At 39.5% G+C, this 26,093-nt stretch overlaps 1 protein-coding gene across 5 annotated transcripts in view; it reads left to right on the top strand.

Moving 5' to 3' along the window:
• NR6A1 (nuclear receptor subfamily 6 group A member 1) overlaps positions 1 to 26,093 on the top strand; it is a 219,634-nt gene that overhangs the window by 127,929 nt on the left and 65,612 nt on the right. Inside the window, exon 1 of one of the 5 annotated variants that reach the window (XM_087869379.1) lies at positions 20,992 to 25,277. The exons of the other annotated variants lie outside the window; for them this stretch is intronic. Within the exon in view, the coding sequence (XP_087725505.1) occupies positions 25,262 to 25,277 (16 nt within the window). The 5' untranslated portion in view covers positions 20,992 to 25,261. Of the gene's footprint in view, positions 1 to 20,991; positions 25,278 to 26,093 lie in introns of those variants that run through there. 5 annotated transcript variants of the gene reach the window in all.

Consider the following 26,093-nt stretch of genomic DNA (forward strand, 5'->3'; position numbering starts at 1 on the left):
ACACTGCATGAAACAAAGGCTAGCTTTGGCTTGACTTGTCACTTGCACTTGGAAGTGGTCAACACACAGAGGATGTGCTGACCTGTAAAGATTAAAAACAGAGGCCAAACAGGGTTCCCCCAACACCATCTTTCCCCCATCTACATTTAATTTATTAGGACCACTGCACTTCTGTTGCTTTCCTTTAAAAAACAAAACCAAAAACCCATCTTGGGCTTCCTGGCTGGTTCATCAATAGGCATGTGACTCTTGATCTTGGAATTGTGAGTTCAAACCCCACATTGGGTGTAGAGCTTACTTAAAAAAAAAAAAAAAAAAACCTTCTCCTGTTTGTGAAGATGTCACTCTTTGCGTCCAATCTTTATGGAACTGCTCGCTTTGACATTCAGCTGAAAACCCCTCAGCCTGTGGATTTCCAAAGGCTGCACTAGCCCAGTGCTTCTTGTTTTCTACCTTTTGAGCTTTTTGCCATTCCACATCTAAGAGTGAGTGGAGGAAGGGAAAGAGGTACATCACCTCTACCTTTTGGTTTTTTTTAAATAAGGGTAGAGACTATTTAATATGTCTGTCTATTCTGTAGTCTGAGACAGGTAGGTCAGTGGTATCTGATCCCAGCTCTACCACTTTTTTTTTTTTTAAGATTTTATTTATGTATTTGAGAGAGAGAGAGAGAGAGTGAGAGAAAGAGAACATGAACAGGGTGAGGGGCAGAGGGAGAAGCAGAGTCCCTGCTGAGCAGGAAGCCCCTATGCAAGGCTTGATCCCGGGACTCCAGGATCATGACCTAAGCCGAAGGCAGACGCTTAACTGACTGAGCCACCCAGGTGCCCCCAGCTCTACCACATCCTAGTTGTGTGATCTATGCCAAAACATGTCATCTCTGAGCTCAGTTTTGTCATTTGTACAAATGGGAAACATTGTCTTTGATTTACAGGTATTAAGTGTTGAATAATGCAATATATGTAAAACACCTAGTACAGTGCTTATTAGCACAAGGAGGTACTCAATAAATGTTGTATTTTTTTCTTCCAAAAGCATTTTCTAGATAGAGCAATACAAATGGGAAACATTGTCTTTGATTTACAGGTATTAAGTGTTGAATAATGCAATATATGTAAAACACCTAGTACAGTGCTTATTAGCACAAGGAGGTACTCAATAAATGTTGTATTTTTTTCTTCCAAAAGCATTTTCTAGATAGAGCAATACAAATGGGAAACATTGTCTTTGATTTACAGGTATTAAGTGTTGAATAATGCAATATATGTAAAACACCTAGTACAGTGCTTATTAGCACAAGGAGGTACTCAATAAATGTTGTATTCTTTTCTTCCAAAAGCATTTTCTAGATAGAGCAATACAGATTCTTGCACTTAGCAACAAATATATTAGTCACTGTATCAATCATTCCTATAAGGAATCTCAATCTTTTCCTTACATTCCATTTTATTATTGAGAAAAGCCTTTTAGGTTTCAGGCAGCTGGCTTAAAAGGGACTTTGGGAATGTATATAATTTATAATTATATATGTTATAATTATATATATTATAATTTATAAATCAGGATCTGTTAAGCTGGAGCAAAAAAAATCTCTGGAGATAAACCTCTGGATTTAATTTGTGAATGACGTTTCTGTTTATTATTGGAGCATAGGATGGTCATTGTGAATTCTAAACAAAACTGTATCCTGGTTTTATTAGGATCTCCAGAGAAACAGAACCAACGTGGGAGGTGTGTGTGTAAGTAGGTAGGTAGGTAGGTAGGTAGAGATTTGTTATAAGGAAATGGCTCACATGATTTTAGAGAGAACCAGCAGGTTGGAGACAGGAAAGCCAATGCTGCAGGTCCACTCTAAAGGCTGGTAGGCTGGAGATGCAAGAGAGCTGATTTCTCAGGTCAAGTTCAAAGGCAGTCTCCTGAAGAATTTTTTCTTGCTCAAGGGAGGCCAGTCTTTTTGTCTGTTTAGGCCTTGACTGATTGGACTAGGCCTACCCACGTTTTGAAAGGCAGTCTACTTAAAGTCCACCAATTTAAATGTTAATCTCATCCAAAAATACCTTCATGGAAACATCTAGGGTAAAGGCTGACCAAGTATCTGGATACCCAGTGGCCCAGCCAAGTTGACACATAAAATCAACTGTCACACTAGATTTAACAAAGAATACAAGATTAGAGATTCTTGTCAATATTGGTTACATTTTTGGGCCTGTTAATAATAATATGACTGCAGCTCTTTCCAAAGTATTTTCACATACATTACCTCAAGTGAACTTCCTAACAGCTCTTGTGAGGTTATCAGAGTAGAGATAAAACCCCATTTATTTGAAGAGAGTCTCAAGACTGAGACAGATTAGGAGACTTGCTACTGTTCTCACAGCTAGTGAATGGCAGAGCTGCAATTTGCCCAGATCCTGTAACTTTAGGCCCAGGTATTTCCCCCGTGGCCATTCTCTCTGTAGCAGCTGAGGAATTCTGGAAATGGTTTTGAGAGCCTTGTGGCTTTTCTTCTTGCAACTAGTATCATACTCCTCCTTGGAACCATTTTGTGATAGAAAGTTAACAAAATATATGTTGGCAGAACCTAAAGATCTTCTTTTCAGATGACTCTAATGATGCCCTGAGGCAGAAAGAAAGGGGAGGGGAGGGAGGGAAACAAAGTGGGGGGAGGGAGGGCGGAAGGACGTTAGCAAAAAAGAGTAATGTCAAAAAGTAATTAGAGCAGGACAAATGGATTTTGCTGCCATGTTCAAGGCTGTTATTTCTGTAGGCAGTGAGGAGGAAGGGCACTAATGCAATGTGACGGATCTGGAGCAAAACCCAGGGCACTGCGCAAACTGCAGAGACTCAACCAATGGCAAGGCTCAAATTGCAAGATTTGACTGAACAATATTTAATATCTCAAAGAGTTGTTTCATGTTGTTTGGAGAAACTATTGTGTCAGGGGACCTACTTTCTTGATTTCAGCTTTTGGGAAATAGCCTCATACTTCTATGTGGGTAGTCAGTGTGTCCTAGGATAACTCCCATCCCAGCATTCTGTCTTTGCATATCCCCAGGTTAGGCAGGGACATGATGCCAACAGGGATTTTGGAAGAAAAGATGCCTAACATGAAACTAATTATAGAGTATTACTTATTTGGAGAGAATGAAATAAAGTCTTATCAATATGCAACTTGGTATTGGAAAATCGACCTATGAAATGGCGGAAGGTTATAGTTTCATCTAAGGACAGGATGCTTTGATTTGCTAGCCTAGCCAGTCTGTGACAGTGGATCCCACTGCTGCCACCATGTACAAGAAAACTGCCACAGCCCTCAAGAAAAAATAGAACTTGATTTGCCTAGAGGAAAGTCTTCACAAATAGATTAATTCTTTCCTCTGTAAGTCACCATACTTTTGAGGTCTATTATTGCTGCCACCACTACGGCATGTTAGTTAAGAGCTTGTGCCTTAGTATTAGTACTTAGACATTCTTGGGTTCATAATCTAGATCTGCCTCTAGCTCTAGCTCGTGAAGTGAGCTGTTAGAACTTGGGAACTTACCTGATCTCTCTGAGCCTCAGTTTCTTTATCTCTAAAATGAGGATAATAATAAGCTTACTTCCAGACTTCTTATGAGATTTTGGTGAGATGATACACAAAACATTTAGCACTGGTGCCAGGCACAAAGTAAGGGCCCAGTAAGGACAGGAATCAGTAGGGAGTTAGGCACCTGTTCTTCAACTCTCTGGTCTAAGCAGACGTAAATGGTTTTTCCCTGAAGACCCCACAGTACAGCTGACGTACGGCTAGAATGATTAAACCAGGCTTTCTTAATAGGCAGTAGGAAGGGGAAATTAAAACAGGATTATGATTCTAAAAAATTGGACTCACAAGATATAGATAATTGCTCTTAACATTCTAAAGAGAATTGCCTTTCCTTCCTAGCTCTTAGCTTGCCTGAATTGCTGTCCACTCCCCACCACCACTTCCACCCTGAAACCCTGTGACAACTCAGAACTGACCAAAGATCAAGTCTTGATACCCTACCATTATTTCCTTACGTTTCTTCGACTAACTTCATTTTAACAATTCTTTTCCCTTTTTTTGTCATGCTACCCTCTCTGCAGAGTCCTGACTGCTAAGAAGGACAAAGAGAATCCTGCCATCCCCTACAGAGACATACCTCTTATTTGACACACTGCCGAGGGGAATGTATTTCAGGACCTTTAGATACTTTTTGTTTGGTGCTGGGTTCATAGCCCCCTAATTATGACTGTCTAGTTTTGTTATAGTGAGTCTTCTGAGGTACCCCAACAACCATGGGTTTATGAACACTTTTCCAGGGTATCTTTGTCGATGTATAAAATCATGTAGGGGCCCCTGGGTGGCACAGCGGTTAAGCGTCTGCCTTCGGCTCAGGGCGTAATCCTGGTGTTACAGGATCGAGCCCCACATCAGGCTCTTCCACTGTGAGCCTGCTTCTTCCTCTCCCACTCCCCCTGCTTGTGTACCCTCTCTCGCTGGCTGTCTCTATCTCTGTCGAATAAATAAATAAAATCTTTAAAAAATAAAAATAAAAAAAAAATAAAATCATGTAAAAATTGAACCCGCTTGGCGGGCGTGCCTTGCTTGTTCAGGATCTGCATCTCTGTGAGAAGGCTCCAGGAGCCAGAGTGGAGTCATTTCCTGCATTTTGGTTAGATTTTCCAGTACTTTTCTTGGTCTGCCCAAAATTCCAAAACGCTGTTTGTTTATGGCTTGTGGCTTTTCCCTGATAGCCTGCACCTTCTTTAGGTTTCCAGATCATAAAGAATATAATATTAGGTGTGAAGACAAGAATAAACCCAAATATGTTAGAGCGGTCCAGGATTTGCAATTTGCTGATCTTGTATCTTTTCTAGTTTACCTTTATCTCTGAGACCTTTCTTTTCAGAGAATATGATTAGGTGAAATTACCTCAACTGTCAAGATTTAGTGCAAAGTGTATGAACAATTCAAGAGCCCCGATCTTTTTAGCAGTGATAACAGAAAATGCTAAGGAAGCTTCCATTTTGCCTGTTCGAACTTATTTTTCCATCTTTAAAATGGGAGTGAGGGAGATCCACTCACATTATCAATCCACTTCAGTGTGACAGACGAATTTTTCACACAGAACCAATCCTTTCCTACTGCAGTTCTCTGCACGCAGTCAGTAAGAGAAAGCTGTGGGAAAATACTGGTTGGTCATACTAGGCTTTTGTTGCTTTCTTAGTTGCTTTCCCAGTGTTGGTGCTGGGAAGGCCTATAGAAACTGTTGATGCAGGCAGCCTTTTGTACCTTTTAGCAAAAACGGTTACCAAAAATTAACCATCTGGCAAGAAAAAAAAAGGAATGTTCTATATGGCTTGTGGTTTGAATTTTATTTCTTGTCCTTTCTCTGCAGTCTTTCTGTACAAAATGAAATATGGGATGCACTTAGAATAATGTTCAAATTAAGCTTTTCAAAATTTACGATTGTTTTTTGTAGACATTAGAAGCATATATTGAATCCCCACAATGTGCTGAGCATTTTATGAGTTACTGAACTGAAACTTTCTTGTTGCTTCTGGGAATGATCTAATGTTTAGCCAGAGTGTATAAGGGGGAAAAAGCATCTTTAATGAAAAATTTCTTACATGCTCGTTTATTCAAAAAGTTAAAGAATTTTTTAAAACTCCTGTCCTTCAGTATTAAGCCAAAGTGTGATCAGCATATGGTGATTATCCCTGGAATCTTGCAGTCTTTGCATATTTCTACTGCTGTGTATTGTTTTACTTATGTTTTGGACCAGGGCTTCAAATGCTTTACTTGCTAGCAGTGGCTGTGGGCTAGTTATATAACTTCTCTGAGCATCGTTTTTTTTTTTCTTTCTCTTTTTTTTTCTCTTTGCAAGGTATGATCCTTACTTTGTCTACTTTACATGATGTTTGTGAGGCTCACATAGGATAATGCAAGTGAAAGTTCCTTATCCGGGGAGCAAAGCATTTTATGAGAGTGAAATTGTACATGCTTCAAAGGATCTTTTTTCCAGCTTTTCGTCAAACAACTTCACTGAGGCACATTTTACTTATATAATTCAGTCTGATTGTACAATTCAGTTATGTTGAGTAAATTTACCCAAGTTGTGTAACCATTACCGTAATTCAGTTGTAGAACATTTCCATCACCCCAATAAGATCCTTTTTGTCCTCGTATTGTTAATCCTATTCCCAACTCCTGTTTCAGGTAACCCCTAATCTGTCTCTGTAGATTTGCCTTTTCTGGATATGTCGTATAAATGAAATCATACAATACATGTTCTTTGTGTCTTGCTTCTTTCACTTAGCATGACTTCTTTGATGTTTGTCCACGTCATGGCAAATGTGAGTAATTTGTTCTTTCTCTTGCTGAATAGTATTCCATTGTGTGGGTATATACCTTATATTTTGTCTCCCATTCATCAGTTGCTGCACATTTAGATTGTTTCCAGTTTTTTATTATTATGATAATGCTGCTATGATTATTTACATACAAGTTTTTGTGTGGGCATATGTTTTCATTTCTTTTGAGTATAAAGATATCTTTCAATTATAAAAGTAATACATGCTTGTTATGGGAAATTCTTTATAGACTGAAGTATAAATTTGGTGCGTTAGTCACCTCCCTAATTATGCTTCCAAATGTAGTGATGGTAGTAATGACTCATCATCTGAGTGTTCTGAGCATTTACTGCATGTCAGGCACTGTTCTGACATGTGTGCATGTGTGTTCATTTCAATTGATTTTATATATATATGTGTGTGTATATATATATGTATATATATATATATGTATATATATAAACTTGATACTGTTTCTCTCCCATTTTATTGATGTGAAAACTGAAGTTTGAGGATTCATTGTAAAGTCACACTTCTAGTAAGTGGTAGAGCCAAAATTTGAACTTGGGCAGTCTGGTGTAATGTCTTTCAGACTTTCCAAAATACGCAATTTTTAAAAGCAAAAGTTATATACTTATTTTATTCTGTACCTTGTTTTATTTTACTTGTCTTAGAGATTGTTTCATGGGGTTTTATAGATCGATCTCATTATTTTTTATGGTTGCATGAATGGATATGCCAGGATTTGTTTAATTAATCTTTTGTTAGTGGATATTAGGTTGCTTTTATTTCTTTTCTGTTATGAACAGGGCTTCAGCGAATGTCCTTGTATAATATGAATAATGTGGCTTACTTGTGACATTACTTTTGCAAATCCTGAAAGTGGAATTTCCAAATGAAAGAGTTTGTACATTTAGATTTTGGTGTTATTAAATTAGCCTCCCCTCCAACAGGTGGTAAATAACACCCCTCTCCCTTAACTCCCTCACCCTTGCAATCAGGATATAAGAGAGCCTGTTTTTCCACCCTCATCAGTGCTACATTATTATCTTTGTAATGTAGGCTACAATCATATAAATGTTTCAGAGAAAAGTTAACATATCAGGGCAGGGCAGTGGTGAATAGCTGGTATGGCAACAGTAGTTTCCAGTCTTTTGATAGGTAAGGATTGTCATTTATCTAGGCTCTCAAGAGCTGCAGTGATGAAGTAGTCCAGACTGTAGTTCAGGTTAATTTGGAGTAACTCACTTGGTTGATGATCTAAAATAAACACTGAGATGTTTCAGCACAGGTTTTTCCATTTTCTTTGTTCTGTACCCCCAATACTGTGGCCTGCTGGCTACCTTTCATCTCATTGCTGCCTACAGTATTCTTGCCTTGCCTCTAGCTCAGTTTAAAGTGAATCTGAGAAGACAGTAAGTAGACAAGAACTTGGACATCTGTGATAAATAAGTATGTTTGCCCTTTCCATTCTTTCCTTTAACAAAAACTGCCAAAATGAAGCCAACAGACCAATACTGTCCTTTTTCAGTCTCCCCAGATGTAAGGCTCCAATCATGTCTGTTGCCGGCAGGATCTCTCTGGCCAAATTGGCATGGTCTCTGTGGTCAGTAACTCTTGGGAGCCCTGGCTAGCCACTACTTATGTGGGTTTTGCTTTTGTCTTTTGACCATCCCTTTCCTCTCCACTCCTCAAGCTTGGTGTCTTCATTCTGAGGCCCTGTTAGTTTGGGGGATGCTGCCCTCTTCTGTTGGACTACAGGATATCCACATCAGTTTGGATAGGTCTGATCTTCGGGGAACTGACAAGGCTATATCGAATCAGAGTCCTAAGCTTTCTGTAGTGTCCAGCTTCACGAACCAGTCCTAAGACTTTGCTCTGAAGATAATTCAGCAGGCACTAGAAAATATACAAGTGTAGAGACCCACCGTAACATTATCTATAGTGACAAAAGGATAAAACCTTAGATGTCCAGCCTTTGAGCTTGTGCTTACAGCTGCTAAAATTGGCTATGTAAAAGACAGCGTAGGGATGCCTGGGTGGCTCCACCGGTTAAGTGTCTGCTTTTGGCTCAGGTCATGATCTCAGGGTTCTGGGATTGAGCCCCAAGTCGGGCTCCCTGCCCAGTGAGAAGTCTGTGTCTCCCTCTCCCTCTGCTTCCTCCCCCCCATGCTCATGCTCATGCTGTCTCTCTCTCAAATAAACAAATAAAATCTTAAAAGAAAAAAAGACAACATAGAGAAATGAAAATATTTATCACAAAACAAAAACCATGCAGAATATATCAATTACAGCCATGGGCAATCTCTCTCATGTAGGATAATGGCTAATCTACAATCCTCAAAACTAGTTGTCAAAGCTAGGTTGATTCTCTTTGATATTTCATTTATATTGCTAGTAAAACAGTATGCCCATACATTTCCTTAGTATTGTTATGTATATGTAGCTGTCTTTTCTCCTGAAACAAATACTTGATATTTGAGTGGCCTGCTACAAACATCTCTATGATGTGTGGCCCTCCTCCAGGCTTGATTTTTCTGGGAGAGTAAAGTGGTACCTAAAGCAGGAACCTCAGCTGTAACAGGAATTTCCTAGGCAGTCTTTTTACCCATGGCATCCTTTATAATAGAGGAGGCTCGATAGAATATAGACATTATTTTGTGTGATTTGATGAGGGCCTGACTGGTCTCTGTCCCAGTGGGCTGGTGATAGCCTACAGGTTATCTGATATTTCTGAGAATTTCCTTTTTGTAAAAAGCCTTAAGGAGGGAAGGAACCTTTTGAAAAACCAAAACTTCTGTTTTCTGAAACTCAGCATCTCATTATACACTTGGATGGGAATAAAAAGTATTAACTCATATGTATTAGTCCTTTTTATTTAACAAGTAAATTATTCCATTTTTAACAGGGCCAGGACTAGAGTGAGGCAGATGAGATACCTACAATACAAAATTTAAGACAGCGTTCATTCTCAGGGTCATACAAGTGCAAGATCAGCCCTATATCTTAAACAGTTCCTGCATATATACAGTGTCAGGCCTTGTGCTCAACTCTGGGGAAAACATCATTCCTGGTGTGATGGGATAGATTATTCATTATCCTTTCTCAGACTGAACATAGGGGCCCTGGGTCCTGGAAGCAGCTATTTGGTTGAGCAGGTTTTGATCAATCACTTGGCTTTCAGCTGTGGGTTTAATACAAGGAGGGGTAGCTCACTAATGAGTTCATTCTTGAAAGTGTATTGTGGGGTGCCTGGGTGGTGCAGTCAGTTGAGCATCTGACTTTTGGTTTTGGCTCAGGTCTGATCTCAGGGTCTTGAGATGGAGGCCTGTGTCAGGCTTTGTGTTCCATGGGGAGTCTGCTTGAGTTTCTCTCTCCCTCTTCCTCTGCCCCTCCGCCCTGCAGGTATGTTCTCTCTCTCTCTCTCTGTCTCTCTGTCTCTCTCTCAAGCAGGAGAGAGGGAGAAGCAGGCTCCCTGCTGAGTGGAGAGCCTGATGCAGGGCTGGATCCCAGGACGCTGGGATCATGACCCAAGCCGAAGGCAGACACCCAACCGACTGAGCCATCCACGTGCCCCCTTCATTCCATTTTCTAAAGGATCTTCGTACCAGGAGAAATGCCTGCATTGGTGTGCTAGAGATTCAGTCCAAGTTGTTGGGGGGAGGAGGTGATGGAGGGAGACCTGTGCAGGTTATCAGGGATAGATAGCCTGCCTACTGCCTGACTTCATTCTAGGCACATAGCAGTGGGGAAGGAGGAACTGGCTGAATGATGAACTGAGTGACAGCCTGACTAAAATCCAGAATGAGTCTTGTAGAGTGACCAGATAAGATCTAAAAAGTCTGGTTTCTTTTCTCCTTAATCACTTCCCCATTTCTTTGCTTTTCCTATATTGATGAATATTTTCTTCCACCTTTAAAAAATTGTAACATGTTCCAATTATATATATATATTTGTGAACATGGGTGAGTAGTAAAATAAAGTGGTGAAAGTGGGATCCTTGAGTCAAAATGTGTTCACAGTTTAAATATTCATAGATACTGTAAGCTGTAGGCCGTGTATCATCACCAACAATGTATAAGCAATTTTGTATTTTCTCAGACCTTCTCCAACACCGAAATAGTCTCAGCATTTTAATTTTTTTTGCCACTAACAAGGATGAGAAATGGTGTATAATAGTTGCTTTACTTTGTGTTTTTATTAGTGACCTTTTTGTTATTATTCATACTATAATATTATGGCATCTTTGCTTAAGTCACATTCTTTGCCCCTTGAGGGGTTTTGCTGTCTTCCTTTTTTTTTTTTTTTTTTTTAAAGAGAGAGAGAAGACACAAGCAGGAGGAGGGGCAGAGAGAGAGAGAGAGCAAGAAGCAGATTCCCCATTGAGCAGGGAGCCCCATAGCGGGGCTTGATCCCAGAACCCCGGGATCATGACCTGAGCCGAAGGCAGATGCTTAACCAACTGAGCCACCCAGGCTCTCCTTACTTGTCTTTTCCTTACTAATTTGTAGGGTTTCTTTGTTTATAAATGCATGTATGTGTTTGGGTGTTTGCCTTTTAGAAATTAGACATTTATATGAATGCAAATATGAATGAATCTTTTCCTTAGTGATGTCTGGGTTTTATGTTATGCTTAGAAAGACCCACCCTCCCCTCAGTATAAAATATATATATATTCTCCTGTTTTTTATTGTAATGCTTTTCCAGTTCAATTTTTGTGTGCGTGTAATTAGTTCTTTTATAGCTCATGAAATTCCTCTTTCAAGAACTGTCGACATATTTTATAGCCAAAGAAAAAAGTGTGAATTTTTAATTCAGGAAGGTAATAAAAACTAAAGTAGTATGTATGCCCTTTTGGTGGTGATTGCTTTGGGATTATAGACTTAGGACCAGGCTACCCTCTTCCTCGCCCCTTTACCCCAATTACATTTGGTAATTTTCTTAACTATCTTTTTAAAAAGTAACTTATTTTTACTAAAAATAATAACTATATGGCACTTACACTTATAAAATGTTTCCATACATTCTAGTTTGTTCCTCAGAACACTCCTGAGTTAGGACAGTAAGTATAATTGTTCCTCTTTTATAGGTGAAGAAGTAAGTGGCAGAGCTTCTCTGACTCCAATTCTAGCTACAGCTCTTTTTAGTTATCTTAATTCCAAGAACATTTGAATATTGATATATAATCATTCTTTTTTTTATGTTTATTATGTTAGTCACCATACAGTACATCCCTGGTTTTTGATGTAAAGTTCGATGATTCATTAGTTGCGTATAACACCCAGTGCACCATGCAATACGTGCCCTCCTTACTACCCATCACCAGCCTATCCCATTCCCCCACCCCCGTCCCCTCCGAAGCCCTCAGTTTGTTTCTCAGAGTCCATAGTCTCTCATGCTTCATTCCCCCTTCTGATTAACCCCCCTTTCTTTATCCCTTTCTTCTCCTACCAATCTTCCTAGTTCTTATGTTCCATAGATGAGAGAAACCATATGATAATTGTCTTTCTCTGCTTGACTTATTTCACTTAGCATTATCTCCTCCAGTGCCGTCCATGTTGCAGCAAATGTTGAGAAATCGTTCTTTCTGATAGCTGAGTAATATTCCATTGTATATATGGACCACAACTTCTTAATCCAATCATCTGTTGAAGGGCATCTTGGCTCCTTCCACAATTTAGCTATTGTGGACAAAGCCGCTATGAACATTGGGGTGCATATGGCCCTTCTCTTCACTACGTCTGTATCTTTGGGGTAAATACCCAGTAGTGCAATGGCTGGATCATAGGGTAGCTCAATTTTTAACTTTTTAAGGGACCTCCACACTGTTTTCCAGAGTGGTTGTACCAACTTGCATTCCCACCAACAATGTAGGAGGAATCCCCTTTCTCCACATCCTCTCCAGCAATTGTTGTTTCTTGCCTTGTCAATTTTTGCCATTCTAACTGGCGTAAGGCGGTATCTTAGTGTGGTTTTGATTTGAATTTCCCTGATGGCTAATGATTTTGAACATTTTTTCATGTGTCTGTTAGCCATTTGTATGTCTTCATTGGAAGAGGGTCTGTTCATATCTTCTGCCCATTTTATGATTTGTTTATTTGTTTCTCGTGTATTGAGTTTGAGAAGTTCTTTGTAGATCTTGGATACCAGTCTTTTATCTGTAGCATCATTTGCAAATATATTCTCCCATTCCGTGGGCTGCCTCTTAGTTTTTTTGACTGTTCCCTTGGCTGTGCAGAAGCTTTTTATCTTGATGAAGTCCCGCAGGTTCATTTTATCTTTTGTTTCTCTTGCCTTTGGAGATATGTCATGAAAAAGGTTGCTGTGGCCGATGTCGTAGAGGTTGCTGCCTATGTTCTTCTCTAGGATTTTGATGGATTTCTGTCTCACATCAAGGTCTTTCATCCATTTGGAGTTTATCTTTGTGTATGGTGTGAGAGAGTGGTCAAGTTTCATTCTTTTGCATGTAGCTGTCCAATTTTCCCAGCACCATTTATTGAAGAGACTGTCTTTTTTCCACCAGATGTTTTTTCCTGCTTTATCAAAGATTAGTTGCCCAAAGAGCTGAGGGTCCGTTTCTGGATTCTTTATTCTGTTCCATTGGTCTGTGTATCTGTTTTTGTGCCAGTACCATGCTGTCTTTGTGATCACAGCTTTGTAGTACAGCTCGAAATCCGGCATTGTGATGCCCCCAGCATTGTTTTTCCTTTTCAACAATTCCTTGGTGATTCGGGGCCTTTTCTGGTTCCATACAAATTTAAGGACTATTTGTTCCAGTTCTCTGAAAAATGTCATTGGTATTTTGATCGGGATAGCATTGAAAGTGTAGATTGCTCTGGGTAGCATGGACATTTTATGTTAATTCTTCCGATCCATGAGCATGGAATATTTTTCATCTTTTTGTGTCTTCTTCAATGTCATTCTTCTATTGTTCATCTCTTTAAAAAAGATTGGTGGCTCATCATCTGCTTACAAGGTTTTTGCATCCTCCTGAAAAAAGAAAAAGAATAAAACAGGGGCGTCTGGGTGGCTCAGTCGTTAAGCGTCTGCCTTCAGCTCAGGGAGTGATTCCAGTGTTCTGGGATCGAGCCCCACATCAGGCTCCTCCGCTGGGAGCCTGCTTCTTCCTCTCCCATTCCCCCCCGCTTGTGTTCCCTCTCTCGCTGGCTGTCTCTCTCTCTGTCAAATAAATAAATAAAATCTTAAAAAAAAAAAAAGAATAAAACATAAGTTTCACAAGTGTTTGTCGGGTGCTTAGTCAGGGAGTGGAGAGTGTTGGAAGGTTGGGATTATTAGAATTTAATGAAATAGGACTTTCTCGGAGTTGAAATCAATATTGTGTTGCTGCTTGTTTAATAGATTTATAGTTTCCAGTGTCTAGGCTCTAGAATTCACCATATACATAAATTTAGAGTTTTAAAGGTGTGGATGGTTTTTTAATAGACCAGGATTTCACCTCCTGTTCTCTGTACCTGGCTCCCACTCCAAAACCCCAACTATATACCTGCCCCAACTCCCTCTCAGAGGTCTGTCCTGTCGGTATCATTTTGCTGAGTGTTAATTTGCAAATCAGTGTGACTCTTGTAGTGAAGCATCTACTGTAAAAAGCACCTCACCCATTTTTTTTGTTTAATTTCTCTTTTTTAATAAGATCATTAAAATGGCATTGCATTCAATGCAGCATCTCAGCCTGCAAGTTTAGCAGGTTTTTTTTAATGTTCCATTCATCTGAGAATTCTGTGTTACATGATAAAGGATCTAAGGTCTCCAATTTTATATTAACTTGATCTGAAATAGATGTTCAGTGAATCTAGGTTTCTTATTTGTGTGAAAAGTGAACTTTGCCAGGACTGAGTAAACACCATTAAAGGCAATACCAGACTTTGAGTCCATAATTACATCTTAGGACCAAAAGGGCAAGTAAGACTGTGAAGAGCTGTTTTCCAGGAATAAGCTCAAAAGAATTGTCTTAATGAATTTGAGTGTCTCTTGCAAAGAAGATACGGTGAATGGGAAGGTGTATTCTGGGCAGAGTTTGAAAAGCATCCAAGCAAAAAGAGAGAATTTCAGTGTGCTGACCAGGTCATTGAGGAGGGGTGAGGATCTTGTTATCTTCACAGTCATTTTTGTGCTAGGCTAATTTACAAAGGGGACTTGTGCTTTTAGTGGTAGATTTTGTCTATGTCAAGATGAGCCTGAGGCGAAGTTTATTTTTAGGATCTACTCTCTGAACCTGTTGGACTCGCCTCTCTGGCTTCTGCTGACTTTATCCATCTCTCATTCCACAAACCAACCATCACCACTTCTCTTAGATCTGAACTTTTATGGATTGAAAAATGACAAGTAGCTAATCTCAGAAACCAGTCAGTGCTTTTAGGTGACTACCTGAGGGATGTATGAATACTAACCAGGATCGTCAGGAAACAAATTGTCTCATCTTGAAAGTTTTCCACTCCAGCTGGTGAGAACAAGAACTATTCCTGGCCTTGTGTGAGCCCCAAAGATCATTTCCTCTCCTCCTTTTAGGTGGTTGTTTGTGGTTCTTTGTGTCCTTTCCTCACACACATATACTGACTTGTCCTCAGCTGCAGACTCAAGAGAGCCCTCTGCAGACCTCAGTCACAATCTCTGTTCAGCCCTCTCTCTTCCAGCCCTCTGCCCCATTAACTCCGGCTTCTCTGGCCTTTCAGACTCTCAGCTCTGAATCCTCAACTTGGGGAGATTCGTTGGGCTGTACATGGGCTCTCCTTTCCTGTGTTCCATCCTGGAAACTCTGAAGGCTGTTAGGTGGGGCATTCACAGGACTTTTCCTCTATGTTTCCCCTCTCAGGAATCACTGACTGTCCTTTGCTGCCTAAAGTCCAGTACTTCACAAAGTATATAAAATAATGATCTTCAAGTATTATATACACAGGAAAAAAAAGATATCAGAAATACACCAAAATATAACTAATGTGGTTCTGTCTAGGTAGTGAGATTCTGAGTGTTTTTTCCTTTATACCTTTTTGTTTACTGGTTTTGTTTTGTTTTTTAAGTAAGCTCTATGCCCAACATGGGGCTTAAACTTCTAACTCCGAGATTGAGTCACATGCTGTACCAGCTGAGCCAGCCAGGTACCCTGTTTTCTGGGTTTTCTTCCCTACTGAATATATGTCACTTTGTGATAAGAAAAGAAACATTGTCCTAAATTATATTAACTATAAGGTTACTGAGAATTTACTCTGTGGCAAGCATCATGTGAAACATTTTTCATAAGATTATCTCTTAAAGATTTTATTTGTAAAGTAATCTCCACACCCAGCATGGGGCTCGAATTTAACAACCCCAATATCGGAGTTGTTCTCTCCACTGACTGAGCCAGCCAGGCGCTCCAACATTATCTCTTAGTTCTCAGAGTCTATAGAGTAGGTACTGTTAACTCATGAGAAAATTGAGACTGAACTTACACAATTTACCTAAAGTCACAAAGCAAGTAAAAGCAGGATCCAAATTTGAATCTAGATTTAACCCTAGAATTTGCTTGTCTACCATTTTTATTCTGTTTTCCTATTAAGCAGTAGTTCTTTACATGAGAGAATGGGAGTTGAGTTCCACCTTCAAGATGTCCTGGAGCAGCACAGAAGGTTTATTGTCCCTTTTGCTGGAGTATGCATCCCATATATCTGTTCCTTTTACTCAACATATTTAAAGTTCAAGTTGGCAAAATTCTGAGTTCCAGAGCCCCGGATTGGATCATAATTCAGCATTCGTCAAAGAGGAAGATGAGTGAATATACAGAGAGATGCAGGAAGTAGTAGGAAAGTATCAGGGAAGCAAAGTCCCTTTCCTCAGCTTGCCAAACAGTGGTAGTTTGACCCCGTTGACAGGAAGGATGCCCAAAGCCTTTGGAATTAGACAGGCTTCCAGTGGGAAAGTGAGGGCACAAACCTCATGGGTCCTGGAGTTTGCTAAATCCTCTGTGACACATGAGCATTGTGTTGTGGTGTTAAAGATAATTTTAGTTTCTTTGATCTGTGTACTTAATCAGTAACCCTGTGGAGTCACTGTTCCCATTTAATGGGTATGGAAGCTGAGCTCAGAGAATTGACAGTGCCCTGCTGAAATTTACCAAACCTGTGCAAGTTGTGTACCTGGTATTTGATTTTTGTCTAACTCCAGAGCTTGTAATTTCGGGCTGCTTTTTATCTTAATTAGCTGTTTCTGTAGAATTGTGGATTTCTTGGAAGCCTAGGATTTTTTTTCCCCCAATTCATCAAAAGTGAATCAAGTATCCATTCTGTGCTAGTCTCTGTGGTAGGTACCAGGAATACAGAGGTGAATCAGATCTTGTTCCTGTTCTTGTAATACTCGTAGATCCATGGATAGGCAGGCATACGAAAAGATGAAATTGTAAAAATTAATAGGATTGGCACCATTAAGGCAGGGAAGAATTGACGATTGTAATGTCTGAATTAGCTGAGAATTAAATAATTCATGGAAACTAGCCAGGCAGAAGGAACAGTACATGCAAAGACACATTGGGGAAACTGCAAATAACACTATTTGTTGAGAGCATTGAATATGAGAAGAGAGAATGGAGAAGTTGACAAGGGGCTTGATCACGAAGGCCCTTGTAAGCTTGGGAAGGTGCTTTATTCTGAAAGTAGTGACAGATTTGAAGTGGGAATGTCAGGGTTTTATTTGAGTTTTAGAAAGCAACCAGAGTTGAGAATGGATGTGGGGTGGGGTGTGATGAGACAGGGATGGAGAAAAGAGATATAGAAAAAAATAGGAACTAACAAGATGCGCCTATAATGAAGATCTTGAAATAAACCAGATGAGGGGCGCCTGGGTGGCTCAGTCATTAAGCGTCTGCCTTCGGCTCAGCACATGATCCCGGAGTCCTGGGATCGAGTCCCGCATTGGGCTCCTCTGCTTCTTCCTCTCCTACTCCCCCTGCTTGTGTTCCCTCTCTCGCTGGCTGTCTCTCTCTCTCTGTCAAATAAATAAATAAAACCAAAAAAGAAAGAAAGAAAGAAAGAAAGAAAGAAAGAAAGAAAGAAAGAAAGAAAGAAAGAAAGAAAGAAAGAAAGAAAGAAAGAGAAAAGAAAGAAAGAAATCAGATGAGAGATAATGGTGGCCAAGAATAGTACAATGGAGATGAAAATAAATATATGGATTCAGGAAGATTTGTTTGTTTTACTTTACATTATTAGATTTTATACATACATAGAAATACATAAAGTAATGTAATGAAGCCATGTACCAAGCCTCAATAGCTATCATCCAGTGTCTAATTCTGTCTCATCCATACATCCACTCACTTTCTCCCCTTCCATATTATTTTGAAGCAAATCTTAGGTGTGATATTATTTCATCCATTAATATTCTAGTATATATCTCTTAAAATTCTTTTATCCACACATTTCTCCTCCATCTTTTTTTTCCTTCTAATTTAATTTAAAGAGGTTGAGTAATTTGTCTTGTTGAGTTTACCACAGCCCAGATTTTGCTAATTGCATCTTTTCATTGTAGATGAATATGTTCCTCTGTGGTAGTTGTTTTATTGTAGTAGTTGGATCTGGAGGCTTGACCGTCTTCAGATTCAATTTTCTTGGCAAGACTATTTCTTGAGGTGTTGAGTTCTTACATCAGAAGATATATTACTGACTTGTTCTCTTTTTTTGTTATTTTAGCTGTTGGTGGTCAATATCTAGGATCCATTATTTCATAATAATATTCTAATTCCGGTATTTTTGTTCACATATTTGCTGGAACGCTTCTATGGAAAGGAATTTTTCCATTGCTATTTATTACCCTGTGGTATATTTCACCTAGGAAAGGCATGATTGTTTCCCTTTATGTAAAAATTTTCAAAATGCTCTGTTGGTTCCCTAACATCTTTCAATGGTGACAAATTAGTTTTTTTAAGAATCATTAATAATGTTGGATTTAAACATTTGCGCTTCTGTTAATTGTAACTTTTTTTTAAAGGATACTCAAATTGTCCCATCTTTGGTTAGAGAGGGGATGGAGGGGATAGAAAAGACAGGAATGATGACAGGTTGAATGTGGGTGAGGTCAAAGGGGGAGAAAGGAGTCAAGGAAAGAGTCCTTTTGGCTTGGGAGTTGAGGCCATTCACTGAAACAGGGAGCAGAAAAAGAAGGGCAGGTTTTAAAGAGAGGATGTGTCTGGACATGCCTGAGGTGCTTATGATCTCTAGGTGGAGATGCCCAGGAGGCAGCTAGATATCAAGATGCAAGGCTCAGGGGAGCAATCCATGACTCCAGGACCCAGGATAAGGCTCAGTTACTATGTGTAGTTGATTCAGATTAGGATAATGTGTGTTATATTTTGTTTGATAAAAATCAGTTTCTTTACTATCAGAAGCCATGTTCTACACCAAAGCAAGATTATTAAGCCCCTATTGCCTTCTCTTTCTGTTGTGCCTATCCTTAGAGAGTCAGGTTCAATCTCTAGTAGAGTAGGAAGGACAGGGTTGGTTGCAGGTAGGATTGCCACTTTGCTGGTTTACAACCGGTCCTGTTGGTTTTCAGATTTATTACACCCAGTCCCTCAATTAGAGGAGAGCTGTGTGTATGGGTAGGATTTACTGGAGTTGGAATTGAGGCTGGGTGAACTGGTTTTGGCTTTGCAGGAGTGGCCTAGTGTAACCCTTTTTGTGAATATTTGTATTCCTGACATTTTCTTTTCTTCTTCCATGTTCCTGTTCTCTGAAGTAGCTATTTTCCTTTAGTCAACAAATATTCATTAAGCACCTGTCAGGCACTGGGAATACACTGGGAATATAAGGGGCACAGTCTCTGTCTTCATATAGCTTGGAATCTAACAAAAGATATACATGTTAATCAAAAGATCACCAGGAACATATGAGTCCACACTAATATAGGAATTCCGCAAATAGGACGTACCGGCTAGAAATCTTTTACAACCAGTGCTGGACGTTTATTTGTTGGAAGATTCAGTGTCACGTAGGCTTAACAATCATAGAAAACCAAGGTTTTTCATAAAGGACTCTGAGGTGGAGTTCATCCAGGGGAAAAAACTTCTCATGAAGTAAGGTAAAAGAGTTAGAAAATGTGGAAATGAAATAGAATATTAACACATGATTAAGTTTAACAAAAGAACTGCACACTATCCACCCACCCACACAACACATACACCAAGAGCCTTCTAATTGCTTTAACATTTATGAATGCCTGCTATCTGCTAAACCCAAGGCTGGAACCGGGGATTACCAAAGTTTGACTCTTTGGGGGTACATTCAGATTAACAAGGAAGGTAGAACTATAAAATAAAAATACTAAGTGATTAATATTGTCATGGTATATTTTAGGGATCCAGGCAGAATGGAGGAAGGGTGTGATTTAACTCTGTTTGATTTGAGGGCTAAGAGGATGGAGTCTTAGAATGCCTCACAGAGGAGGTGATATTTAAATTCATTCCAGAAAGATGAGTAAGTGGTAGTGGAAGCAATAAAGAAGTAGTAAGAAGAGTTATTTCAGGCAGATGGAGTAGTAGCATGCTTGCACTACCAGTGGGTCAGTATGGCTGGAGTGATGAGCACTTACAGAGAGTGGTGATAGATGAAGCTAGAGAGATCAGCAGGGGCTGGTTTGTAAAGGGTTGTGGGGAGTGTGGACCTTTATTCTATGGGTGAGATTATGCCACAGTTATTGGCGGTGGTGGGGAGGAGGGTGATGGTGGTAGTGGTGGTATACCTTACAGGCCTTTGCCCAGATTCCTCTCTTACACCAAACTTAATTACTTACTGGCAGAAACCTCTTGTGTTATCTCACTTTCCCCCCCTCTGGGTTAGGCAGATGGATGGATAGAAAATTAAACCTTTTGAGAAGTCAGGGTTGAGACCAGAGTCTGGCCGGAAACTACTGGGCTTCAAGTGGTTTTCCTTTTTAGAAGCACCAAAAGAGAAAAGTTCTCTGTCCATTTGACCTGTTCCTAAGTCTTGTTTTTACTACTTAAATCTCTCTCTCTCTCTTTTTTAACTTCATTTGCACATGCAGCTTAATAACAGTTTGAGCTATTGCTATATAGAGAGCTACAGTATTTATTTCCATTACTCTCTGGGCTGGCCGGGGTCTTAATTACGAAAAAGATAAATAGGCAGGCATGCTATATGGGATGACTAAGTCCCAACTTTTTCAGACCTCTTAGGAGACATAATAGTTGGCTACATTTTTGTTTGTATATATTTCGTTTGTTTGAACTGTATATCTGGTTCTTTTCCTTTTCTTTTCATTCAAAAGGGACTGATTTTTTTCATACTATAATCTCTTCTTGATTGTGATAATTTATAATTTTACATACAAAATCTTGACTGGAGACTTATGGGGATTTTTTTAATTAAAGATTTTATTTGGGGCACCTTTGGCCTCCCCAAATAGTTTACTTGCAGCTGCCTTTGGCTCAGGTCATGATCCCAGGGTCCTGGGATCAAGCTCCACATCAGGCTCCCTGCTCAGTGGGGAGTCTGCTTCTTCTCCCTCTGCTACTCCCCCTGCTTGTACTCTCTTGCTCATGCTCTCTTTCTCAAATAAATAAATAAAATCTTAAAAAAAAAAACGATTAAATTTATTTATTTGACAGGTGATAGAGCCAGAGAGCCCAAGCTGGGGGAATGGCAGAGGGAGAAGGAGAAGCAGCTCCCCACTGAGCAGGGAGCCCAATGCGGGACTGAGCCAAAGGCAGACACTTCACCTACTCAGCCACCCAGGTGCCCCTGTGCACATTTTTTTTAATGGAGGAAGGGCTTTCTCTTTCCAGGTTCTTCAATCTGTGGGTGGGAAACTGATCTAATTAAATACCCTACCCATATTTAAATTGCCTTGATTGTCTCAAAATGTCTTTCTACACTTGATTCGTGCAAATCAGGATCCAAATAAGCTATATACATTGCATTTGGTTGTTTTATACAAGGTGATTTTTAAATCACATCCTGTAGTCTTTTCTTCTGTAAGTCAGTCATGTTACTTTTCTGCATACAGATTTCATTCCTGACTTTATTGCGTAGGTATTAAAAAGTCTTTTGAGATCTTCCCAGTTCTACTCATCCCTTCGAGTCCTGAAATACCTTTGCAACCTGTCTACTTGCAGAACGACAAGGTTCAGCTCAAATGTAAGGCCCTCTCTATGGTTCCCACTCCAATCTAATGAATTATACATTCTTTTGTGTTTCCTTGACACTTGGTACCCACTTCTGTTACACCACTCATAACATCCTATTGTCAGTTATCTGTTTAGTATGTTTGTACTATAAGTCGGTTAGTGTGGAGTGGTAGAAAATGAAGCTGGAGAAGTCAGCAGATGGTGAGCACCTCTAGGGCAAGGATCACAAGATAATAATTTCAGTTATCTCAGGCAGCATAGTGCCTAGCTTATAGGAGCCACTCAACTAATGTTTGTAGAATTGGATGAAAAATCCCAGTTTCTGAAATATTTTTAGTTTCCAACTCTGAGTTTTTTTGTTTGTTTCTTGTTTCCTGAAGTATGAATTCCCTTCTCCAACTCCACAATAAAAAGCAAAACTGAAAATCATATCTAAGTATGTTCTTTGTTGTCCTTGTTCTTTTTCTGCACTCAGGAGGTTTGCTCGTTAGTCCTAGATAGTATGGATTTCACCTGGCTGTGCTTCCTTATTCCTGTTCGGTTGAATTCAACTCTTTCCCTTGCCATAGGGGATGTCTGTATCAAAGATCTGACAGATGAGAAACTGAGACCTTGGACTCTTGTTCTTTGTTGTTTGCAAGGTTAAAAAGGAATTTTAAATATTCTCTGCATATTTCTTGTTTTCTGAAATGGATAGAGATTTTCTAACTAGTCCTCTAACATCTTAATGGTCACATGGCTTTCACCTTGCATCACACTTTCACTGAAACTTTTTAAAATTAAGTCTGAGCTGATTCCAGTGATTGTGTGGCCATTAGAATGGCTCTCTTTTGTTTTACATTGAAAGACCAAGCGTATTACACCTTGATACTCCCTTTAGCTTCAAAACCTGCAGTCTTCTTTGAAAGCTGCTATTTGAATAATAAACAGATGGGAAATGACTCCTACCTCTTCCTTTCACTGGGCCTTGATTTCCCCATCTATAAAATGAAAGTGCAGCCAGTCTCTTGCAAAATTAAAATGCTGCATCATTCAGACTCAACTTTTGAATTCTGTTAGCTATGCAGTATGTAAATGGTTAGATGTAGAATTTTGTTCATCTATTTTTTTCTACATTACAAAGCTTGTATTAGGAAGTAAAAAATGTCGCTGGTTTCTTATTTTCTTTTCTCCCCTTCCCATTCATAAATTCTAGGAAACCTTTTAATCTTTTAAAATTATTTTTCTTGGGACGCCTGGATGGCTCAGTGGTTTAAGTGGCTGCCTTCGGCTCTGGTCATGATCCCAGAGTCCTGGGATCAAGCCCCACATCGGGCTCCCTGCTCGATGGGCAGCCTGCTTCTCCCTCTCCACCACTTGGTGCTCTCTCACATTTGCTCTCTCTCTGCTTCTCCCTCTGCCTGCCACTCCCCCTGCTTGTGCTCTTGCACTCTCTCTCTTTGACAAATAAATAAAATCTTTAAAAATAAAATAAAATTATTTCTCTTATATACAATTGTTTTTAACAATCTTAACCAGTTGGGTTTTACAGTTTGTCTTTTGCATTCACGTGGCAAATGAGATGTATGTTCATGTTCTCTTTCCCCTTCCTCCCAGTAGAACCTATAAAGAACTTTAAAAAAACCTTTGGGACTAAGGATGCTGAAGAATATGACCCTGTATCCAAAGATTAAGATTTACCCATTTTCTTAAGCTATGTTAAAGATTTGTTCCCAGGCTTATGGGTTTATCAAAGATTATTCCTAAGACCTGCCCCTAGGGGCGCCTGGGTGGCTTAGATGGTGAAGCGGCTGCCTTTGGCCCAGGTCACAATCCTAGGGTCCTGGGATCAAGCCCCACATCGGGCTTCCTGCTCAATGGGCAGTCTGCTTCTCCCTGTCCACCACTTGTGCTCTCTCACGTGTGCTCTCTCTCTCTCAAATAAATAAATTAAATATTAAAAAAAAAAAAAAAGACTAGCCTTAAAAATCAAGGCCATTGCTTCAGTCTTGATCTGGAAGCCAGACTAACAGCTTCCCATTTCATCTTTCCTCCAAAAGTTGGTGCAATAAAGCAAAGATGCTTACTTACATGTACTCTGTTGTATGCAGATACCGAGTTTTAGATATATCTGTATCCTTCAGGGAGACAGAGAGCTGCCCTTTGAACGAGTGTTCCCAATTTAATAGCTTTTTGCTGGTAGACCTTCCTCTTATTCAGGTCTTCCCCCCTCATTGTTTTTATAGTCATTTTACTAAAATTATAAGAGCTGCATTAAGTTCCACAGGGACTGAGAAGAAAATCTCTATTAATCTCTTATTGGCATGGGAAAACTGGTTGATGTGTTTGTACTGGGGTGAGGTGTGTGGTGGCAGTGGCAGAACATATATTTTTAGGCAGACCAACCATACATAGCCTTTTCTCCTCTAAATCATTGGTTACTTTCTCTTTAGGTCCTACTTTGTAAGATGACCCTAATGGTCTCTTGGTTGGAAAAGCCCTCTAGTAACTGTGGTAGCAATATTTTCCATTCAGTTATATGGCTGCCAAGTGACAGATTCCACTCCCACCCCAAGAAGGGTCTCCTCTTTTTTCTGGAACACTGCTATAAAATGTGCTTGGCCTTAAGTTACTCCCAAGGCTAGGCTAGGGAGAAAGGGAGATTTCATAGGGTGAAACATTTTGCACAGTTAAAAAGAATTTATCCCTGAAATTAGTCCGTCTTTAGGTCATACCACCTTCTCTGAGGAATTCGCCCTGTAATTAGTGTTCTGCTATCTGAATGGATAGCTGAACGTTTGACATCATATGTCATTAGCATATGGCTCAGATTTGCCAGCCTCTGCAGCTCTGTGGCAAAGTCCGAGCATATATATGCATACACATACTCTGCTATGTTACTGGTATGGTTCACCGTCAGGGAGGCATAGCACGAAATTGCTTAAGATCTTGGGAGTTTTAAGGGAATGAAGCAGGAAGCTTACTTTAAAGATTTAAGCTTTTGGCTGGGGGCAGGGGATGATATTTCTAACCTTTGTGCTTTCTGAAAAGATTTTGCAGACCTAGTTTTCTTTCTCTACATTCTTTCAGACTAGTGTATATAACCAGAGCATGAAAATTAAGGGCCAAAATTAAAGTGAACCCTGCAAAATAACTCAGAGCTCCGCGTTTTAATTTTCTCAGAAGAATTTGCCTTGTCATTGTTTATTACAATGACAAAAAGCAGGGAATCCCAGTCTTACCCTCCCCCCAATACATGCATAACATGGAGTTTTTGTTCTGTCTTTTCCTCGTGCCAAATATTTCAACTCTAAATTTTCTAATCCAGAATGTAGGAAAATAGAGTATAGAATGGCTCTTGAAAGAAAAAAGGGAAAAAACTCCATGTGCTAGAACTCTTTTAAATTAAATGAAAACCAAATCTTCTAAAATGCTGCCTTTTAATTTTAGGATTTCAGTTTAAAGACCAGAGGAGTATTTCCTATTAAATATTCCCACAGTACTTTTCAGAGAGACATTCTAGGCAGTATTGTTAACAAAAGAAAATAAGTCTATCAGTTCCACTTAGATAACCTTTGGCAATAAACGAACTCCATACACGTTGTGACCTTAGCGCCTGAACTTTCTAATCACATGACTGGCTTGTAAACTGACCTGTGAGGATGACTGTTGTAGTCCCAGCTAAGAGAGAAATTGACCAAGTGTCGGAAGGGTGGTCATCAAGCTGGACTTGTCCCGTAATCTCTGTTTCTTCATGGCTGCAATAGAACTTCTCAACAGACTCCCAGAAGCATGAAATGGAGACATGGGAAGGTAAGGGAACTGACTGTTTAAGTCTGGGCACAAATCTGAGGTTTAGAAATTTTCTTTGAAGGCTTAGAACAAATAGTAGCCTTGAGGGAGGAGGGAGGCAGTCCACTCCGTTTTTGTGTCTTAGCAGAATTCAGCCAACAAGTTTTCATGTACATAGTAACTGGCTATAAATGTTTTGGATTGGAGAAAAGTGAGGGAGAAATGTAGTAAATTGATTGTTGTGGTTGATGATTATAAGAGAAAGAGCAGGCATAAAAAGAAAAATTGGATTTAAATTTTATAGTGACTTGAAAAAAATTTTTAACTTCATTTTGCATCACAGTCCTTAGGTAAAGTTTACATTTTAAAAAATTGTTCTGTTTACCTCTTGACAGAATTTTATATTTTAAATTCCTTAATCCAGTTCACCATCTGTGAAAGCCTTATTTAGTACTGTAATTATAGATAGTATTAGGGTCATGAGGCCGTTGATAAGGCAGCCTCATTTCCTTTGGGGGAATTTAGATATTTTACGGTTTGGGGTATAAGACTAAGCCATTACTAATTTCTTTTTAAGTAGGTTGTTTTTAAAATGGGTAAATACATTTGTGTGTGTGTGTTTGTGTGTGTGTGTGTGTGTGTGTGTGTGTGTGTGTGTGTGTGTGTGTTTCCTTAATAGCAACTAGTTGGTATTGCAATTTGTATGTTCAGAGATAGGCTCCTACTTGTGTGAGAAACCCCAGTGCCCCACAACTTTATTATTTGGGCCAGATATACAGGTAAAGAAACAGCTAGAAGATGAATCTTAGAATTAAAGATTTGCTGTATTTGTTTGCT

The sequence above is a fragment of the Ursus americanus genome, chromosome 18, assembly GCF_024610735.1.
Source record: "Ursus americanus isolate L20-20 chromosome 18, mUrsAme1.1.p, whole genome shotgun sequence".
NCBI classification, from domain to species: Eukaryota; Metazoa; Chordata; class Mammalia; order Carnivora; family Ursidae; genus Ursus; species Ursus americanus.